This window comes from Drosophila arizonae, chromosome 3 (genome assembly GCF_054131065.1).
Source record: "Drosophila arizonae isolate 15081-1271.41 chromosome 3, UAZ_ARI_1.0, whole genome shotgun sequence".
In the NCBI taxonomy this organism is placed as follows: domain Eukaryota; kingdom Metazoa; phylum Arthropoda; class Insecta; order Diptera; family Drosophilidae; genus Drosophila; species Drosophila arizonae.
The window spans coordinates 938610-960665 of NC_142923.1; the positions used below are offsets into that span (position 1 = coordinate 938610).

The 22056-nt window shown below is 40.4% G+C and overlaps 1 protein-coding gene and 1 long non-coding RNA gene across 5 annotated transcripts in view; one reads left to right on the plus strand and one right to left on the minus strand.

Moving 5' to 3' along the window:
- LOC149269572 (uncharacterized) overlaps window positions 1-18851 on the minus strand; it is a 33995-nt gene extending 15144 nt beyond the window's left edge. For 3 of the 4 annotated variants that reach the window (XR_016269463.1, XR_016269465.1, XR_016269464.1), the window contains exons 1-2: window positions 18658-18847; window positions 18010-18565 (exon numbers count right to left, since the gene is read on the minus strand). This is a non-coding gene — a long non-coding RNA (uncharacterized LOC149269572). Of the gene's footprint in view, window positions 1-18009; window positions 18566-18657 lie in introns of all 4 variants that reach the window. The other variant, XR_016269462.1, reaches the window with a different exon arrangement.
- The window catches only part of LOC108609438 (putative G protein-coupled receptor CG31760), a 36319-nt gene that overhangs the window by 5101 nt on the left and 9162 nt on the right, over window positions 1-22056 (plus strand). The window contains 6 exon segments of the mRNA XM_089465584.1: window positions 10701-11138; window positions 12740-12926; window positions 19417-19618; window positions 20028-20427; window positions 20505-20812; window positions 20967-21120. Coding sequence (XP_089321710.1) covers window positions 10728-11138; window positions 12740-12926; window positions 19417-19618; window positions 20028-20427; window positions 20505-20812; window positions 20967-21120 — 1662 coding nt within the window. The 5' untranslated portion in view covers window positions 10701-10727.

Here is a 22056-nt window from a genome sequence, read left to right on the forward strand (position 1 = left end):
AGGTCTGTTTTTATGTGTGGCAGATTAATAAAATTAATGCTAATGATATTGGCCACTAAATAAATTGCTGCAAATGAATCATGGAAGTGACCCGAGAGCTGAGTCGAGTCACTTTGCGTATTACTTTAGCTTTTCGCTTGCTACACATTCGAGGAAATGTTTTTAGCGTGGTGAAAAGTTTTCTGGAACTGCCGAAATTTATGCATAATTTAATCATATTTATTTACAGCGAAATAGGACCAACTCCAGCCCCTACTCCAACTCCACCTTCAGCTCTAACTTTGCCACGGCAATTCGTGGCTAAAAATGGAAATTCTTTAGCTTGCGAACTTTGAATGCTTAAATATTTTATTCAAGGAATTATCTCTAAATAAATGCTGCAGCTAAAATTTACGTTAAACTTAAGCAAGCAGCAAAGCATTTTTGCTTAAGATTGTAAAGCACACTAAAAGAGCAAAATGTCAGCATTCCCACGAATTATTTATTCAAGCAATTGCCTACGATTATGGATGTATTAGCTGTATAAGCAATCTGACTTGGAAATTCATCTCTCATTTTCTTACTCTGTCTTTCTCTGTCTCTGTCTCTCTCTCTTTCTCTCGCTCTCTATCTATCTTTATCTACATCTCTCTCGTTGTCCCAGTCTATTTCGCTTCTGCCTCTCTCAATTTCTTCCACTTTCTCTTTTGTTTTTCAGACGCACCCGTTGCGTATACGTAATATTCATTCAGCTATGTACATTAGCCAAAATTATAAATATATAGTCCATATGCATATATATAGACATAAATATATTTACACATGTACAGCTGGGTATTATAGAGAATGCGAAAATTTCGAACTTGACTGAACTTGCAACGGTAATCGACTGCCTGATGAAGCCAAGATGAGCATGATATGGGAATGATTATGAAAATGGTGTTGGGTGACGATGCCAATGACAATAGAGATGGGGAGGGGGCTGATGACAATGTCATGTTTAATGCTCCAATTTATTGTTAACCGTTAGAAAATTTCACAACACGCTGCGCGTTTTATGGGCATGACTAAGCAGCGCATCGCGAAAATGCGGCCACAAAACAGAAAAGCAGGAAAAAACTCTGACATAGCTCTAAAAGGGAAAACGAACACGAAACGCAACGATGCTGAAACAATATGGAACAATATATATATATTTGAAAGACGGTTCAAAAAAGGCGAGATAAAAAAAACTTGACTGAAAATAAAAAAACAAGGGAAGTCTATCATAAACAGCTAAACGATACCCTGGGAGAGGGCTAACTGGGAAAGAGTTAACGACTTAGAGTTTGGTTATGAATATCGACCATCCACTGGTGTATCAATAATAGCAGCTTGAAGAATTCATTAGAAAGGCTCATAATGATATTTTCGATAGTTTAATAAAATCTAGATATGGAAGACCTTGAGATTGACTCGATGTAGTGCTGTAGGTTAGCGATCAACTGTCTTAAATAAACATTGCTTGCAATATAATTTGATCTTTAATCCCAAATACTTCCATCTCTCTGCCTTCACGCATACCCATAGGTCAAGCATACCCCTCTTCGAGCTACATTCACTGGGTACAGCACACGGACATGCTGTACACATGCCCATCGATTTCCGTCCTTGTTCAGCTAGCTTATCCTTTTTATGTTTGTTTACAAAAAATAAGCACGGGTGAAACTGAATAACGCAAATCTGTGCCGGACGCAGCCCAGAACTGTGCCACGAATAATTCTCCCTTTCAGCCTCGCATTTGTTGTGGCTTCGCACAGCATTTCCGTGTGCTTAGCATAAGGTAAAGGAATGCAAAATAAAAGAGAGATATGAAAAACCCTTTTCATAAGTCAAGGTATTTCAGCTCATGAATCTGAATCTGAATCTCGGCGAGCCGTGATGCTGGGAATGTCCGGCGTAGTGCATGGCAAAGGTAGTTGATTGATTAGGGTTATTTGATAATAGATGTGCATTAAGCAACGTCTGCTAAGCATGAGCCACTGATGTAGAAAGATTTCCGCAATATGCCCAATGATTAACTTCAGGTTTTTCCTCTGGCTCACAAATCTGAACGAAAAGTTTTTCTCAGTGAGTTCATATAACATCTAAATCGCACGTGAAATGAAAACTTCCTCTTACTTTTTGTCATAATTCAGCTTTCATCTTAAAGAAGTGCTATATAACAGTTATGTGATTTTCTTCTCCTCAAATCATCTTTTCTCCCTCTCTCTCAAATTCATTTTTATTTTTTCTTCCATTTCTCTCTTTCTCCCTCTCTATATTTATCTCTGTGTCTCCTTCTTTATCTCGATGCTCCTCTGTTCGTCTGTCTTTTTACTCTCTCGCTCTTCATTTCTTTGCTTCTGTGAGTCTATCTTTCACCTTACGTCTCTCTCTTGGTCTTGCTATCTGTGTCTTTGCTTTTCTCCTCTGACTCTTTATATCTGCATCTCTCTACCTCTACTCTTCTATGTTCTTTTCTACTCCTCCCACTCCACTTCAATTAACCCGTTACAGAATCGTTTTACCAACTAAAACATGCTTTCATAGCATGCACACAAATCTGATTTACATCAATTATTAGCTTCTCTTCTGCAATTCGTTCTGTTCGCACTTAAGTCGTAATCCTCTGATCTGTTACACGTCTATTTTGCATGTCATGAGCCAAGTGACAGCTACTCCATATACATATATATATGTTTGTGTATATGGACAGAAGACTTAAGCTGCTGCTGATGCTGCTTAGCCTGCGGCTGGCTGCCTGGCCTGGCTAGGGCAACATTTCATTCATTTCCTCCTGAATTTTTGGCCTATCAAACATTTCAAATCTTGGCACAATTTTCGCGAAAGACGTTTTTCCCACGAATTAGTTTTTTGGGGCAGCTACGCAAAGATGATGATGAAGGGAAGGGGGAGGAGCAGGAGGAGGGAGTTAAATAAACTCTTGAGGCTTGCATTAATTTAATGAGATTTTGTGGCAGAGCCTGCGGTTAGATGTTACTTTCGTTTTCAGCCTCTTCTGTTCTTTCTCTTTCGTTTTTTTTTTTTTTTTATTTGTTGGCCAGCCCAACCGCCATCTCATTTGCTTTAAGTGTTGGCCAGAATGGCATTGACGGCCGGAAAATGGTGAAAAATAAAAAGGAAATTTATATGTATGTATATATACCGTTTCAACGCCTTTTTCTGCACACTTTTCCAGCTCAACTGCCGAAAGGCATCGCAACTCAAGCGGAATAACTGAAGTTGTCAGCTGATGCTGATGTTTTGACTTGGTTTATCTTTATGTTTGTTCTCCTGCTTGTTTTTGTTGGCTTTGCCGTTATTCTTAGCTGCATTTTGCATAGTGTGTGCGTGTGTTTGCTGAAATTAGCAGAGAGTTGATTGAGCATCAAGCCACATCCATAGGCAATCAGAGGCAGTGCTAGAGCAATCTTAAACAGAATCACAAGAAAGCTTGAGCTGGACAGATATTCGTGCATATTTTACATATCAATTAAGATGTATAGTTTACATCGTAATAATCTATAATTTCTAACTCTCTTTCAGACAGAAAGAAAAGAAAGACAGAGCTTAGAAGATTTCACATTTAAAGAAAACAGAACAGAGTTTTAAAAATATCTTTAATTATTTCAAACAAAACATTATTATTATTTCTATATACGCTTCTGTCATGGCTATAGCTCTGCCTGGAGAACTCCTTTGATTATCAGCATTTGAAGCTTCTCTAAGCCCGTTGTGAGTCTGAAATGTCTCTACTTTAATCTGAGGTATTACATAAATCTCTTCTAATCCCCTGCTTAAGTCACAGCATGAAATGAAAATTTAATAACCTTCAAAGCAAACTGCCATGGGGCGTGCAGCGTATGTCGCATATCTTGCAGCAGCAGCAAAATCCAGACATATTCAGCTTGGCATAACTTGGCAAAGGTTCACTGCCAGCAGCTCGAATGGCCGAATGTCTCGAGCCGAGATAAGACGCACATTATAAAGCCATAAAAACGACAACGAACAGGACATAAAAATCAAATCAAATGCATTGCAATGACAATTGCTGCTGCTGCTCCTGCTCCTGCTGCTCCTGCTGCTCCTGCTCCTGCTACTGCTGCTGCTGCTGCTCCTGCTCCTGCTGCTCCTGCTGCTCCTGCTCCTGCTACTGCTGCTCCTACTCCTGCTGCTGCCTGGCCAATAGAGAAGGGGGAGTTCGAGCTCTGCCTCGGTTTCCGGCACATAAAGCACACATCAAATTATTAAGATCGAAAATCAATGACAAAGAAAACTGACAAAATCAGCAGTTCAACACATATATATATATATGTATATATCGTATATAATAAACCGAAAAAATGAAGAAAACACATCTATTCATGACACTCGTTCATGAAATGAGAAGGGTATATTGGCTTTGAGCAATATCTGACTGTCGCAACTATCGACACTCTCCGTATGCTTCTTCCCCCTCCCATCGGCCCCTCCTTCCGTCCATCTCTTTTCATAGCCTGAAGCGAGCATTGAGTCAGTCAGTCAGGCCCGACTGCAACATTCTCACTCGTTTTTTCTCTTATTTATAGCAGAGGCAACGCAGAAATGTGTAAAGCAGATAAAAACGTGCTTATGAAAGGGTCCGCAAATGGATCTAAAGATAGTTTATGCCAGCCGGTGGCAACAACAAATAAAGCCACTGAGCTGGGAGCCGACGAGCAGGAGGCGTCAAATATGGGCGTGGCAGCTGTGAACTCAAAGCTGTTGTTTGTTTAGGTCAGCCAGCGTTCCATACAAGGAAGTCATTTAACCTATATAGCAAGCATTTCTATACGGTGTGGGGAGGCGGGGAGGGGGCGTGGCTACACACATAAACCTGTCTTTTACATGTGGCTGATTTGTCAGAAGTGTTGCTTAACCCTTTATGAATTAAGCCGACAGCCAAAGACACGGAGACCAACAAATGTCCTTACAGCAACAACAACAACAACATCCATCAACCAACAACAAGAGCGACATCCAACAAGCAGCAACAACTTTTATTATAAACATGTTGACAAATTTTTTATGCCGCTCACTTTATACATAAAATGTGATGATGAAGAAGAAGAAGAAGAAGAAAAAGAAAACAGACAAGGATATGGGAGCATGTTCATAGGGTAGCTACAGTCAGATACCCTAGCATACTTACCTCAAATGGGGCTGTATGAATTATATAATCTTCCATTCCTTCACCTTACATCTTCTATCATCCTACATAAATCTTCCTTCTACTCCCTTCACTCTTCCCTCAGTTCTCTTCCACCTTCCATCTTCCCTCTTTGCTCTTCCTTTGGTACTCTTCCCTTCTCCATCGTCTATCTTCAGTTTTCCATCTTCTTTAATGGGACATCTCTCGCCTCAGTTTCAAGATACCCCAGGTCAACCCAGCAAAGGTTATATAAAGGATATACGAAATGGGAAGGAAAAGAAAAAGTTGCGTTCACACACCCCGAGTAGCAGCTGCGTTTGATGGGCTTGCCCCTGTGGCGCTAAGAACGTGGCAAGTGGCAAGTAGAGGGCGGTCATGCATTTTCCGCTGCCACATTTTTACAGCTATTCCTTTGGCTTGCAGCGCCAAACTTTCCACAACGTGCAACTGCACCAGCTGCAGCACTGCTGACACTGAGCGAAAAAAGGGAGCACAAGAGAAACAGAACCAGCCTTAGGCAATATTTCAAGGATGATTTTGTTTAAGCTGCGACGTTATTAGCTTTACGATGTCAAGTGTTTTTAATGTGCACGTACACTTCACAATTTAAGAAGAGGATTTATAGATATAGACATATAAATAAGAAATGTAAATAGATTGCGAACGAAGTAGCTCAGCTCAGCTCCTTCAACGAGAATAATTAATATCAGCAGAAGCAAAAAATATTTGCAAATTTCTTTTCCTACAAACTTTTAAAACCTTCAAGATATTTTTGCATTTTAACTCAAAGTTTACTTAATACGAGATTAATATTCAAGAAACAATAGGTAATATATAAAAATAATTGAAGTTAATTTCTAAATAAGTCTTAAAACAAAGTTATGTAAAAATGTTTTCAAATATTGAAAATTATTTACTTAAATTTAAATAAAATAATAAATTAAGTTTAAAATAAAAAAATTTAATTAGCAGTTGTTCCAGCAGTTAAGATTTGAAAACGTGCCATTTATAGTCTAAAAGCTGCTCATTCGGGGTATTCCCTATAAAAAGGCAAGCATTTAATTAGCTGCTCCTGGCAAAGGCCAAACACGTGACGCTTGCAAGTTACTCACACGTGACTTGTTTATTAGGCTGCTCATAAAAAACACATTTCTCTGTCAAGTGCAGCTCCTCAAGGAAAGCACTCAGAGAGAGAGAAAGAGAGGGAGAGAGGGAGAGGTGCACTGGTTAAGATGTCGCCGTCAATTGCAGTTTGCTTATAAATTAGTCTAATTAAAAGCGGAACAAGTGCCATTAAATAAAGCGAGTGGAAGAAGAAGAAGAAGTCGCTGGTAACTGTACTTAAATATATCCATTTGATGTTCAACGATTTCAATAATTTATACTCAGCAGCAGCAAAGCTCTCAATTGAAGAGCTGCTCCTGCTGGCAGCAGCAAATGCGTCGAGTGTTTGCGCTCCTGTTAACTTGGCTTGTTCAATTTGATGGCTGCATTCGATGGCAGCTCGAGTGTGGCGGAAATCATGGATGGGGGTATGCCAGTTGGGCAAGGGTATTCCAAAGTGGGCAGTTGTAGAAATTTAATTACCGAATTTGTAAGCGAATTCGAGAATAGAGAATATTTTAATTTATATTTATATAATCAATTATTTTTTATTTATTTATAGCCCTAGCCTAGGCAGCCCCTGTATACCCTACAGCCCCATTGTCATAAGGGGCATAGCTAGCTGTGCGTGTTTTATGGCTTGTTACTTTTAATGTCTCTCTGAACGAACTCTGAGAACAGAGAAGAGAACATAAAATGCGGATTCAGCTGCCAAATAGAGACAACAAAAAACTAAAAAAACAAGAACTACTATTATTGGGTAGTAAAAAGAAACTTAACCGAACGATGCTAGGAGCAATAACAAATAGAGTAAGTAAGCAGAAAAAGCGAGAGCCGGGGGAGAGAGAGAGAGAGAGAGAGAGAGAGCGACTGAACGACTACTTCATGCTCATCAAATACTTTAAGAGGGAAACTTTCAACAACTGAGAATATGATGCTAACTATAGAGTATATGAGAGATGTTGTAACACGACATAAATTTATATTTATTAACCATATCTAGAAAACCTATATACCCCTTCAGCTCCCCACTAACGAGCAGCATAAGCTCTGCTGCAAATTTGTTCGCGCTTTCAATTGACTTTTGTGGCTTTGCCAGCAAAGCAAAAAACGCAACGACTGCCACGCCCCCTTTTTGGGCAATGCAAATTAATGCGCGCATTGCCATTTAATATGCACGCCCACACACGGGCCACGCCCACTTTTGTTGGAATAAAAAAGGCAAAAGCCACACACGCGCATTTTGTGTCGGCGTTGAGTTGAGCCACAGTGGCATACGAAAGTATGCACACACACACACTCTCTCTCCCATTTGCTGTTGTATACAAACTTCAACTAGCTGCGCTTATTCATGCTGTCTCGCTCGCACTTTTGTTTAGATTGGTTTTACTTTTGTTTCTGTTGGTTTCGTGCTGCATTTAATTAGCTTCCTTCTGGCAGGGAAATCGTATTTCATATCATTGTGCGGCTATACGGGGCCACGCCCCGGCCATTGTCAACAGTTGCCTTTGTTTTTTTAGTGATATATTATTTCAGAGCATCCGCATGTCAAACTTCATTATGAAGCTAAAAAAAAGTTTCTTTTAGATATTTGAATCTCATTTTGAGTTTTAGTTTGAGCCAAAATTTGCAAATTTTTTGAAATTTTAGATGAATGTTTGAGTTGACGAGGAGATAGAAGATTAAATATATATACAGCTAGGTGCTACGTATTGCATCGAGTCTTCCGTACTACCGTACTACCAAAAATAATCTCTCAGCCTGTAAGTAAATCCTCATACTAGATATCTTTATCTTCTCTGTCTGCCTATAATCCTCTAGAGTAAGTTCTCTTTCTGACTCTCTCTCTCTCTCATTCACACTCTCTTTCTATCTTTCTCTCTCTCTCTGTCTCTCACTTTCTCTCCCAGCCTTGATCTTTTCACATCTTCTAGTTCTGCAAATCAATTAAAAAACATTCTAATTGAGCAACTTTTAATATCCCTTTTAATATATAAGAAACTTTAAAGTTTCATTAAAGTGAAATAACAAACCAAAGACGGAAACAATGTCAGGCAAAAGTTGGCAAGTTGCATCACAGCTGGCAGCAACTTTATAAGTTTTTGTTCGATACGAAAACTTAAGCTAGGTAAATGTTATGCAATGCTTGAAAAATTCCCGGAATAACGACTCAAACTTCTCGAATAAATCGTCTATGATAGAAAGTATCTAATATGTATATCAGCTATTTTAATACACAAATTTGAATTCTGTTTACTTGCCAGCTTTACGACCTCACAAATTCTGTGTAAGCCCATTTACATTTCATTCCCCATATCTCTCGCAATTACTACATCATGAACTCATCCAGCTCCGCTCTCTCCACTCTATCTACAACACGGATCTAAATAGTTGACATCATAATGACCTCCTCCTCTCTCTCTCTCTCTCTCTCCCTCTCTATTCCCTCTCTCCATTGAGTTAATCTTTTTAAGTAATTTCCCCAGCGACAGTTTTTTGTTCATCAAATGGCTTTTCGTTAGAGAACATTTAACGGGAAATGCAATCAATAAGCGATGAACATTAAATATTATAAGTAGCACACTACACACACACACAAATACACACACACATTTTGTAAAATGCGTCGCAAATAAAACAAAATGGTGGCAAGCCCATGGATCGAATGGCCCAAGTTTTACGACAGGCGACGCACAACGATTTGTTGCCAACTAAAAGTGAAAACGTTGTAAAACGTTGCTTTCATTTAAAAATGGAAGGTTCCCTTGCCCCAAACTCTACCTGCCACGCCCACTCAATCCTTTTTTTGCACCAACTGGAGAATCCAGCTGCATTACGTCCCAGTTTAGTCATCATTTTACAGCTCTCGACTGCTGCTAATGCAAAAGATATGTAACACAAGTACATATCCTCGACACATGCTGATGCTTTTTGTATATGTTTAAATATACCCTGTAAACATTTTCACACAAGTGGGGCCTTATGAGCTATGAGGACAGTGAGCTGCGCTTTCATTTTATTTTCAACCAGGTCAACTTGAGACTCTTCTTATTATCTTTGAAGAAGAAAGAAAAGTTTAAGCTTACGACAATTCTAAACAGGGGGGGAAAATATTATAATAGATGGATCAAGTCCACAATGGAAATGTATTAATTAAAAACTTTATAATATATTAATTATCGAATATTCATAAATAAATGTCTCATCATGTATTCGCACAGGGTATAGCCTAGTCAGTCATTAGGTTTGTTTATCTCTCCTTTATTTCTTCTGCTTTTTATTTGATATTTACATTTCGTTCGCTTTCATGAAAAACTCATAAGCGTTTGGTTTGTTTTGGTTTTGGTTTGGGTTGGGTTTCGGTTTGGTTTTTGGTCTAGAGAGCAAGTCGTATGCAAGTGCTTCCGCTTGTTGCCTTTGTTGACGTGGCTTCCACCTGGCAACACACACGTACGTCAACACACACACTGACACACCGACACACCAACACGCGGAGGCCCAGCGAGACACTCGGAGCTCTGCCTTTTCGTTGGGGCATAAAATAAATATTTTAACAATTTATTTATGTATTTGCTTAATCATTTCGGCCTCGTGCTGACACGTTGAGCAAGCATTTTCTTCTCTTCCTCTCTGGCTCGAATATATGTAAATACAAATTTGACTAATATACGGGTGGAGATCTATTTAATCGTACTTTGAGCTCAGCAGCTTAAGCTGATTGCATTTACATATATTCTGTGAGCTCTATCACGATATAAAATATCAAGAAATACATTTTTATTCAACAAGGCTTAAGCTAAAATTCAGAAAATATTTCAAGTCTTTTCTGATAACCCTAGAAAATTATTCCCAACCAACATATTCATCTGTATCATAAATAAATATTTGCTTATTTATCAACACTAAAATACAAAAAGTATTCATACAACTGACTAACACTCACTTTGCATTTCAATTACTTTCCCTTAGCTTTACGCCAAGCTTACCCTCTTCACCTCGAGCACCACTTATCTTTATCTTAGCTAAATAATTGCCCATTTACCAACACTTAAATGGCCGTTAGCCATTAGAATATCGCAATTAGGCTCAAAGTGTTGCTAAACGCTGCGCAGGTTGTGCTGAACTGCACTGAAATCGGAGCAGAGTCTAGCCTTAGCTGAGGCAATGACAAGCCGCAAACCGAAAGGAAAGGAGGAAAAAGGAGGGAGAAAGCAAAGAGATTTCATTTAACTAATTAAATATTCAGGCAGCTGGCATGTTTTCATCGCAAGGACATTTCGGTTCCAGCAATTAGGGCTAAGTTTTCTCTCCTTTTTGCGAAAGCTTGGCAATTACTTATTTAAAGAGCATTGCATATATCCGTCTCACTCACTCACTAACACTCTCTCTCTCTCTCTCTCTCTGTCTCCTTCTCCTTCTATTGCAGCTGCACAGTGGCAAATGAGAAACAACAATGAGATGCATGCTCAATGCAGGAAAGAGGCAAATGCTCGCCGCAGCACTCGACGACAGTTGTCAGCAACTGCAACTGCAACAGCAACAGCAACAGCAACATCAGCGACAGCAACTAGTTGCTGGCGTGACAAAGCAACTGTTGCTGTTGTTGCTGCTGCTGCTGCTGGCAGTTGAGCATGCAAAGGCAACAACAGCAACAGCAACAACAACTGCAACACAGCCAACAGGCACAGCAACAGCAACAGCGACAACAACATCTACAGCTACAACAACAGCCACAGCAGCAGCCGCAGCAGCAACAGCCTCAGCAGCAACATCCACAAGCTTCGCCTGGCCGGGCTCGACTGCTGCTCAGGGCGATCCATTTAAAAACATTCTGCGAATTGGCGATGGCAACATAGTCACGCGTGTAAGTAGCTTAGACTTGAGTTCTAGGTGGCTGAGTGGTTTGGATGGTTGGGTGGTTGGGTGGCTCTGCTGCTCAAGTTTAATTCATCATTAGCTGCAATTAGCGCTGAGTGCAATTGTTATAATGAGACAGCCTTCAGCCACAACACTTGAGCAGACGAAAGCAACAGCAACAGCAACAGCAACAGCAATAGCAACAGCAACAGGCAACAGCAATCCGCTGTAAGGCAACACTAAATGCAGGTGCAAATAGCTGCACCTGAGCCCACTCAAGTGGAAGAAGCAGAGCAGTTAATCTGATTAATTGGTATCTCAAGCTACTGAAGCTAGTCAGATGCTGATGCAGTTCTTAAAAGCAACAAATTTGAGAAGTTATAATTGTTCGAATTTCATAAAAGATTTTCTGAATAATTCAGATTGAATTAGCATTCAAAATTATATAAAACAACAAGCTTTAGTATGAATTTACCTTTGATTCAGCAATTTTTGCCTTGACTCAGGCTTTGAGGAGATTAAGATATGAAGCCCAGGCTGCTAAGAGGAGGCAGCCGGCAGCTTGACCCAATTCGAGTCAAGGAGAAAAATTCATTGAATTCGTATTTTGTGAATTCGATAGACATTTAGTCATACACTCGGAACTTGGCCAAAGCTCAGCAGGAATCAGCAAAATACAAACAGGAATTCTTGATCGTAGAACTTTCGAATCGAAAAGTCAGGCTTATTGGCTTAGCAGATTTATATATAGGTGTATAATGTTTCGCAAAGAGGAAAGAACTATAGCTTCCCATGTCTTGGAGCTTTAGCTAACTACTTACAGACTCCTTGGCCAAAAAACAAAGAATTAAATTGCTAGAGCTGAGTGAATGGGTATTACATGATCGTTGGGGAGTGACTGCATTATCAATTGCATCAAGTTAAATTTATTATTCACTTAAATGTAATACTCTAAAATGGGAATTTCGATTCTCAATAGAAATTAGTTGTTCAATAGTAAATGAAATTAGTAAAAAATAAACTTGATTGTCCCTATGAAATAAAATTAGGAAAAGTTTTGGGTCCCAGTTCGCAGTTCGCAGTTCAATTAAAATGTTCTTTGTTGAAGCACTTCAAGGAGATCGTCATCAGGCTGAGGACAACAAAACAAAAGTTAAACAAAACAAAGCAATAAACTGTCAGGTCACACACACACACACACATTAATACATACACCCATTGTATATTTTGGGTCACTCTATCAATTTCGGGTGGACCAAAGTCAGCCGGTTCTGTTGGCAAGTTTCGCGCGCTCGCAGATTAGAACAAAGTGAGGCAAATAACTCAATTTTCCACTCTAACGATAAAAGCCAAGGGCAGCCGACGCCGGTTAGCTGTCTTGTCTGTTTGGGCCGTGAATGTATTTAGCCAAAAAATGTATTTTTAATGCGTTGACCAAGCAAACAAGCTAAAGTTGTCTGCCTTTTGGGTCGGGCTGAGCCGTGAAAGTGGGCGTGGAAATGGGAGTGGGAGTGGGAGTGGGAGTGGGAATTGGGCTCATTTATAAATATACCTAATGAATAGAGATTTATTGAGCTGCCCCCCTCCAACTCTGCTTCCTCTTCGCAGTCGGCCATTGAGCAGTCGCTGGTGACAATACACGACATCGCCACAGAGAATCTGGGCACGCTCTGCATCTCGCAGCTCTACCGACCGCTCCAAGTGCCCCTCAACTCGGAGCGCTTCGAGAGCAGCAGACAAAAGGCGGATTTGGCGGCATCGATTCTGCAGGAAGTGGGCATCATACGGCATGGCGGTGAGTACTCAATTATGTATACACAATGGGATGCGATATAATCCACAGTTACCTCAAACATGCATGCGTACATATATATAGATATCTATTCAGACATACATGTGTAGAAATTTCTCTACTTCTCTCTCTCTCTCTCTCTCTCGATTTGAATTACTTCCTTTGTCACGTCAATTATTGATTTGTTTTCGGTTTACGCAATTAACCAAAAACTTATTCCGGACTTTGACTTAAGTGAGGCATCGATTTGGTCAATTAAATGACTAATAACAGCAACTAGGCTAATTCGAGGTGGCAAACCATAAGCAAATGTCGCTCAAATTCTATATTCAACTGCTAACTTTAACGGAAGAATATTATTGGACCATAGTAGTCAAACAAAATATATATATCAAATATCTATTAGCTTAAGAAACTAACAGTAATCCATCCGCATAACTTGAGTTATCCAAACTCTAACATCAATCCATAGCTCAAGAATAATCAACTACGATCTGAAAGTAAAACTTGTATAAATCTTTTATAAATTTGTCAAAGACTTCTTCTTCTTCTTCTTCTTCTTCTTCTTCTTCATACTCTTAATATTAGATTGCAAATACTTCAAAAAAAGTTCAAATATTTACTAAGGCAAACAAACTTTTATAAATTTCAAGGCATCGCCTCTCTGTGCGCTTCTCAATCAAAGCATTTAAGACCAGCCAGGCAATTGATATCCTTTCGAGTGGCAGACACAGCTTGCCCCAGCCTCTGCCACCGCCACCGTCTCTCAACACAGCTGCAAAAAATTCTCTTAAATTTATTCGATTTACAAGAAGCTTTTTCCCTCGAATAATTTATGCGAGACATCAAAAATTTCCAAGGGGAGCTGCTGTAGCTGCTGCTGCTGCTGTTTGAGTGGCGGCAACTGCCAAAAATTCTATACACCATTTGCATGCGTGTGTGTGTGTGTGTATAGCACATACTTAAAAACTCATCCTGTTGCTCTCCTGCTGGCCTAAGTACAACAACAACAACAACAACAATGGGACAAACGACAGCAAATTTGCTTTCGCTTTATGCGATTTTTGCTGACACGTCGCACCTTTTCAGTGCTGAAATGGAGTGGCTCGGTTAGGAGGCTGGGCCACGATGAGCAGCGGGGGCGTGGCACAAATCAAGCGCTTGTCCAGGACACAAAAGGCAACTGGTGTGCCGCCAACACTCACTCAACAAGCAGTTGTTGCTGCTGTTGCTGCTGTTGCTGCTGCTGCTGTTGCTGCTGCTGTTGCTGCTGCTGCTGCTGCTGCTGCTCCTGTGTTAATATCAGAGTCAGTGTGCGATGAGTTCATTGTGCGTCTGTTGTCCTTGACAACGCATACGCGTATGTATGTACATATACATGCACATACACATGTATACAGGCGTGTGTATATCAGCTCTGGTTGTCTGTCGTCAAGGCTGCTTGACTGGGGATCCGGACGCTGGCATCGTTGCTGGCGTCGTCTGCCTTGGGGTTAACAACGACGCACTTGTGGCGCATCAAACGTCCTGCCAGCATTTGGTTGCCCTTGCCTTTGCCTTTGCCTTTGTCTCTGCTCTCTGCTTCGCTCCTGTCCTTTGTCAAACACATGCATGCAGCTGGCCGCCAGCTCCCTCGACATAGTATTTCCGTCTCCTTCGCCTTCTCGTTTTTTTTTTTTAATTTCAAGTTGTGTTCTGTCCCAGTCGCCGTTTATTCGGGCTCTGATTTGGCACCAGATTTTGCAGCTCTTTTACACGATAGACAACGCAGATGAAGGGACAGACAGCATCAGCTCAGATTTGAAATTGCATCATTTTAAAGACAAGTAAGAATGTTGGGACGGGGTGGACAAACAGACAGACGGACATACGGCAAGTCGACTATTGCACAATGCCAATCTACTTCCCTCACTCTGTGTATGTAAATATCGCTCATACGCCTGGTTACATTCGGTTTTTCACAAGGCAAACAGGCATCAATTTTTTATGTGACCACTCAAATAGTTCCATGTGATCCCCTATATAAATATATGCACAGCTTTTTCAACAGAAAAATTTCCTTTTTTGAGCAACACATTTTTTCCCGGTAGTAGAAAGATTTATATGTGTAATTAAATTATAAATAAATGGAAAAATAAATTCAATATATCAAAGTATTTATTTGCCATTTATTTCAATTTTATCAAGTATTCGCTCAAGTAAATAGAATAAAAAAAATAAAAGCTTTAATAGAGAACGCTTTATGAAAGGATTAAATGTTTTCCGCATCGCTGCTGGTCTCACAAAAATGTTCAATGAAATGCATTGCAGTTATATCAAGTATACGCCCGCATAAAAATAATTTAATGAATTCATTTAATATAATAGGAAATAATATTTAGTTTAATTGAAATCATTTTTAAAGTCCATATCAAACCATGACAGCTTCTCAAACTATTTTACAGCTATGTAAAAATAGTACCTTTGATCTGTAAGGATTTATATGGTAGTATTACGTTCAACTTATTATATTTTAAGCTTAAACTAAGAAAACTTGAAAAATAAACATGCTGAGCTTAAAGTGAGTTTCAAAAGAGCCTTAGGTACAATGTTAGGCTGACCCTTAAAGTCACCTTTAAAGTCCCACACTAATTAAAGAGTAAGAGAAGATACCTTATGAAAGTCTTAAAGCCGAATTCCGTCTTAAGAATCATATGAAAACAACTAAAGGCGCACTAATTGCCTAATGACATAATTAGCAAACAAACATCCGTCTCTCTCTCTCTCTCTCTCTCTGTCTTACACGACATAATCAACAGATTATTGTCAATCAAATTTCTCTTTCCCAATTTGCAATTGAGCCCTTAATGAATTGTGAAGCAAACTGAGCTCTTAAGCTCTGGCACACTTCAAAGTAATTGTTATATGTAGCTAGTTAAGTCGGGCTCAAGCACGAGTCCTAATTGCCTAAGCACCTGTTGCCGCAATCAAGTGGCTCAGTTTAACATCTCACTTATTGGCACACATGAAGCCGCAAAGAGTTTGAGGAATGTAATTAAACAATTATAAAGCATAGTTTTCCAATCAACTACAAGTTGAGCAATTCAACCTTGTCTCGTAATCAACGGAACAACTCGAGTTGAACGCGAGTCTCGATGCTAAATGGTTTATTGGACTGAAGCCGAGGCGAAGCGCTGCTAAAATTTAATTACTCAGCCAGAGAGCAGCAGCCATAAAAACGATACACACACACATTGTCACACACACCTGCTGGCACAGAAAGTTAGGGAGAGAAAGAGACAGCAGCAAACGAGTTGAATAATTGGCAATTTTACATAGAGACGAAGAAAACTTTTGGCAGGCAGGCGAAAAAACAAATTGCTTACAATTGTTGCAAGTTGCGCATGTTTATTTCTGACACCTACACACAAAACACTTGCAACACACACACACTTACCCTGCTCAATGGTCATAAATTGTGAAGTTGGGTCGCTCTCAAAGATTGATGATGCGAGCCGAGTGCAAGAAATCGCACGCAGATGATGAATGACAAACATGGCTATAACACACACACACACACACACATACGCCCCGTGTACGTGTGTGTATTTGCGTATGTGTTAGGTGAGCATCTAAGCTGCTTGACAGCCGTCGGCTAATGCTGTTTGCCATAAGGTTGAGCTGCCAGAACTTCCAACCTGTCCGTACTTGAACTTGCCACACTTTGTGACAACATAAGGCAGCCCTTTCCTTATATCTCTCTCTCTCTCTCTCTCTTTTCCGCCCTCTCTCTATGTCGTGTGCATTTCATTTTAACACCCGTCACAAAAACTTGCCACATTTACTGGCAACACGTTGCCTGCCGCCTGCGTTTCATTTGCGTGAACAAAAACAACTCGAAAGTGCCACTGCGAAGACACTATACATACTAATCAAAATATATACATATATATATGTATGTATATATCTCTTTAATATAAGAGAAAAGAAAAAGCAAATATGTATAATCCGTGGTCTTATTTCGTCGCAAACTAAAGACCCTTCAGTAGGCTAAAGTGGAACTGAGATCAGGGCCGTGTATAATAGAAGCTCCTACGATCATTTCGTTGACTGAAAATTAATCTTAAAGGTAAATTTGGGGTATCTAGTATATATGGTATATCCATAATAGTTTATCTAGTATCTAGTATATATGGTATATCCATAATAGTTTATCTAGTATTCAAATAAATCTTGCATATACCTTCATATATGGAATAGCTAGTATATCATGTATAGTACCTAGTGCATAAATCACATCTTGTATGAGTATGTTTAAATAAATCAATTATTATATCTAGAACACGCTCATATTCCTTAATATAGTTTGAATACCTCTCTAGGTTAAAGTATATTTTAGAAACGGTCACACAGAAAAAGTAGCACGGAAGTTGCGCTAATCGAATTTAAATAAGTTTACTTTGTAAACATTTCATGCTTTTGTTGCCTTTGTTCCTTGGAACAAGTCAAACAGAAATGCGGTTGCCCAGGCAAGTGTGGGAGCAAAAATATTAACTTTTGACAGCATTCACCTTCCCTCTCTCTCGCTCTGGCTGCCTTTCCGGAACAGTTGTTGTAGGTTGGGGCCTGGGTCTATGTGCGCCTCGCGCATATTAATCATTGTGGACGACCATTTTTTCCCTACCAAGGCTAAAAAAAAACATACTTGCAATTTCTTTTGCCTCTTAATGGGGCCTTTTTCCATATAATAAAACTATTTCAAGGTCAACATCGCAATGACAGCTGGCCTGGAATGAAATGTAACGGCAAATTTTTAATTTGCACAATTAAGCAGCGCAGCTACATATATTTTCACGAACTGCAAACGGTCACACTGGCATTGGGTTGCGCTCATAATTGTGCTATAACGATGCTTCTGCTTATTCACAACAATTTCTTGGCATTATCAATTCCAGCTTATTCGAAATGGCAATTATTTATTACAAAGTATGAAAAAGTGAATACAAATATAATGAGGCTTAATAAGCTCAATTTATATTCATGGTCGTGGGCAACTTTCACACATATGCTGATTAAACATTAAAGGAAATACTGTATTCCCACTTACCTTAATTACAAAAGTGTCAATGAATCTTCAAAAATTTACAATTTGTGCTCGCAGCATTTGCAATTCAATAAAATGCAACAAAGAATATTGAGCGGAATGACACCTGCAATTATTCATTTTGTAGCGAGGCCAGCTCAATTCGCCATTCAGCAGCAGTAGGAGGTGTCATTTCGGTCCATGCACGGCGAAGTACGCATGTGAAAGCGAATTAACAGCCGACGCCATGAGGAATCATTGTAGAATGAGTTTGCGAAAAGTGAACAGCTCAATCGCAGGCAAAAAGGAAAAGATGTAAATGCAATCAAATGCAAATATTTATGTGCTGCAGTGAACAGCAATAAGGCGCGTTAAGTGAATTATTAATGAACCTGCCTGCCTGTGTATGATGGCTGTTCATCTGTTCGTGACGTTGTTTTATTTCCTTCCTTGCGCAGTGGAGCCTTGTAGTTTCCCTTTTACACATTTCGCTTTACTTGAATGAATGGAATGACAACCATTGCTTCGCTGCCGGCTCAATTCGCTGCTAAGCAAACGTCGTAATCATTCCAGTCGCGGCCTGCGAAGAATGGAATTAAAGCAAAAGCGAATTGAGATACGCTTAGTAGCGAACGTAATTACAAACTAAATGTAGAATGCACAAGTAGTTACATTTGTATATATGCATACGAGTATTAATGAGAATACATCTCTGATTTTTATCTGTTCAATACCACGTTTCCTCACTTCTCACTCTTTCCTTTCACACTATTCGCGATCCGTTACCAAGCAAAAAGCAACACTCAAAAGAATGACACCTCCAAGATTCGTCGTCGTCGCAAGGCATGTTCAATTCGCCGTTGGCGATTCACGCAAACTGAACTATTCAGTGTCATTCATGTTACGGCTCGGCGAAAAACACCATTGAAGCGATAGCGGACCGAGCACATACATACATACACATGTTTATCAGCTGTGTGCATTACAAAATATCAGCGAAAAACGCAAACGCAGCGAAACCGAATTCCGCTTTGTGTATTTGCAGGAGCCGTTACAACAACGAAATGCAACGCAAGCGAATTGAGCCTGGTTGAGTATGCAGAAAATTACTCAAATGAAATTTGAAATCAAAATAAGAATTAAAACAATGCGATAGCAATTAAAATGCAAAGGTTTCTGTGCTGCAATAAGCAATTAAGTGCCGTAAATGAAATATTAATGAATTTGTCTGCTTTTTGTCTGTTTATTCGACTGTTTTCGTTTCGCTGTTTTCGCATTTAATTTCCTCATTTCCGCAGCAGATTTTAAATTAATTTCCACATTTCGCTTGTGCGCTGACCTACATTCCCCCGGCGCTTGCAACCTATGTACATATGTACAAATTTCCATACAAAAATATATGTATGTAAGTATCTCCCTTTTTTGTTTCAGGACTCTCGGATGCGCTGGCCAAGGGCCTGCTCACTGATGAATACATAAACGGAGCACGCATTTTAGCTTTGAACCTAACCAACGGCGCAGTCCAATCGTACGTCTGGTGGGTAAAGGGCGGCCACGACAAACTAACCGAGACGCAGCGCTACGAGGAGGAGGGCCTGCAAATTGGTAAAAAGCCCGCACACAGTTACCCCTGGTAAGTGGAGAGGGCACAATGAGAGCAAATCGATGACTTTTCCTAATTATACACGCAGACTGAACTGAAGGGGTATATTACATCTACATATACCTCATGCCTATCAGATCCTATCCTATCCCGATATTTTTAATCTCCATAGCTATCTAGAAATAGCAGAGAATAAATAGACAACTGTGCATTTCACTCTCATATGAGTCTGATTAATTCCTTACTCCAGTCTCTCGATAAAAATCTATAGTTCTTATTTTCCTCGCATAATATTTAAAGAACTATATAATAAGGTACTAAGCATAGGAATGGGCGTACTTCATATTCTTAATAGAGCTCCTTTAACTATATTTATTTACTCAAACGAAATACAGGGTATTCCGCAAGTCAATCACTTATCTCCCCCTTCTCTTACCAGGTTTGATGATGAGAGCAGCACGCCCACATTGCGGTCACCAAAGTTTGCGCCCAGTCCGCCGAACAACTACTACAAGGGCTGGTGGACCTATCCGTACTTCTCCTGCTCACTGAGCCGCTGGCTCGTCTCCTACAGCATTGCAATACCACCGAGTGGGCGGCACGGCCTGCGCGGCTTCATCAGCGTGGACATTGATGTGAGCTCGCTGCGTGTCAACCAGTGCGATGCACCGCCGTATCGCTTCAGCAGTAGCAGCAGCAGCACTCCGCCCCACTTGCTGCGGCAGTCGACAGTGCGCCGCGCCACAGCAGCAACAGTTGCTGCCAGCTACGACGTGGAGTCCATCCGAGACTTGCAAGCGTTTCACAGCTCGCACAAATGCCATCGCGCCTCCATGGTGGTAAGCAGCTCTGCTCCCCCCGCACCCACACACTCACACACACACAGACTATGCCTTAATTAACAACCCTATTGCAGTGCGACTATCGCCAGCCCAGCTCGGAGTCAACGACAATAAGCGGGGCCAAGCTGTTGCCGGGCATGATTAGCGGCAGCAGCAGCAGCTGGTCGCGCGGCTCGTATCAGTGCCTCTGCAAGCGGGGCTACTATTCGCTGCGGCATCCGGATGGCTTCAATGGCACCATCATGGAGATTGCCTGGCAGGAGCATCAGGACAATATAAGCAATTACTATACGGACGTATTCAAGTGTTTGCCCTGCGCCCCCGGCTGTGACACCTGCACCGGACCCGAGCCTTGCCTGGCCAACTATCACTGGCCTTTCAGGTGAGTTGAGATTTGGGATATGAGATGAGAAGACGTGACAGGAAAGCTAATATCCTATTTTATTTATATGACATCTTTGATCTATTTCCTATATCCAAGTCTATTTGACTCTACACACATATATCAATATGGTACTTCAACTTTTATTCCACAGAATATCTCTGCTGACCATTTCGATTGGCTGCGCCTGTGGAACCCTTGTGCTGCTCTGCTATCTCTTCAAGCATCGGCGGGTCAAAGTCTTCAAGGTGGCCAGCCCCATCTTCCTGATGATCACGCTCATTGGCTGTGCCATTATGTATTTGGAGGTGAGTAGCTATAAAACATGTGAGCAGGAGAGAGAGAGAGAGGTGGGCAGAGGGGCAGAGGGAGAGGGAGAGAGTGCGTTACACTCTGCTGGCTACTTAACCCATTAAAAGTCGAGCTACACACAAAGAGCATTACGAATGGATGGCAGGACAAAGCCAGGCAAAGGCTGCTAATGTGACAAAGGGTCTCATTTTGGTCCCATTTACAATTGACCCACATGTTGTAAAGCCGCACTCACCACTCGCAGCACCTGCGGCTGAGGCAACATACGACTCCGTTTTATGGCTTTTTAAATGCGGCTTTTAGGCACTCGCCTCTGTCGACGGCATTGCAGCTTACGCTATGCCGTTTGTAACTGTGCAGGAGTTAATGAAAACTTTGCCCACGATTAATTATTTAGTTCGAGAGGCTCTAAAAGTGTTAGTCTGATGTGGCTTTACTGTTAAAGCCACGCTGTTAAATATTAACTAAAGCAATGTGAACTTGCATGCTAATGAATTTTATACTTGAGCTAGAGCAAGCCTAATATCTAACAGAGAGACTTCTTTAATAACGATATATGCATATACAGAGATGCCTTAACATTTGGAATTTAAGTTTAACCTTTAACAGCTAGTTTACAGAGCTACTCAAAGTGCAACAGTATAGCTAACATAACATTTGAAATGCAAGTTCAAGCTGTTATTTACATTTTATGGTCATGTTAACTAGGCATACGCAGTCTCAAGCAGTGTTAGTTAACATAATTGATAACAGTCGTATGTACTACCCCTTATTTAATGTAAATGTAAGTGAAAATCATCTTGAATGGTTAAACAAAGAGCAAGTGTAAATAACAGCTAATCATGGGTTAACCAAACACTGTTAACAAATGATTAGCAGTTGCCAAATATCAGCAATATTTCAACTGGTTAATACTCAACTTCGTGTATATA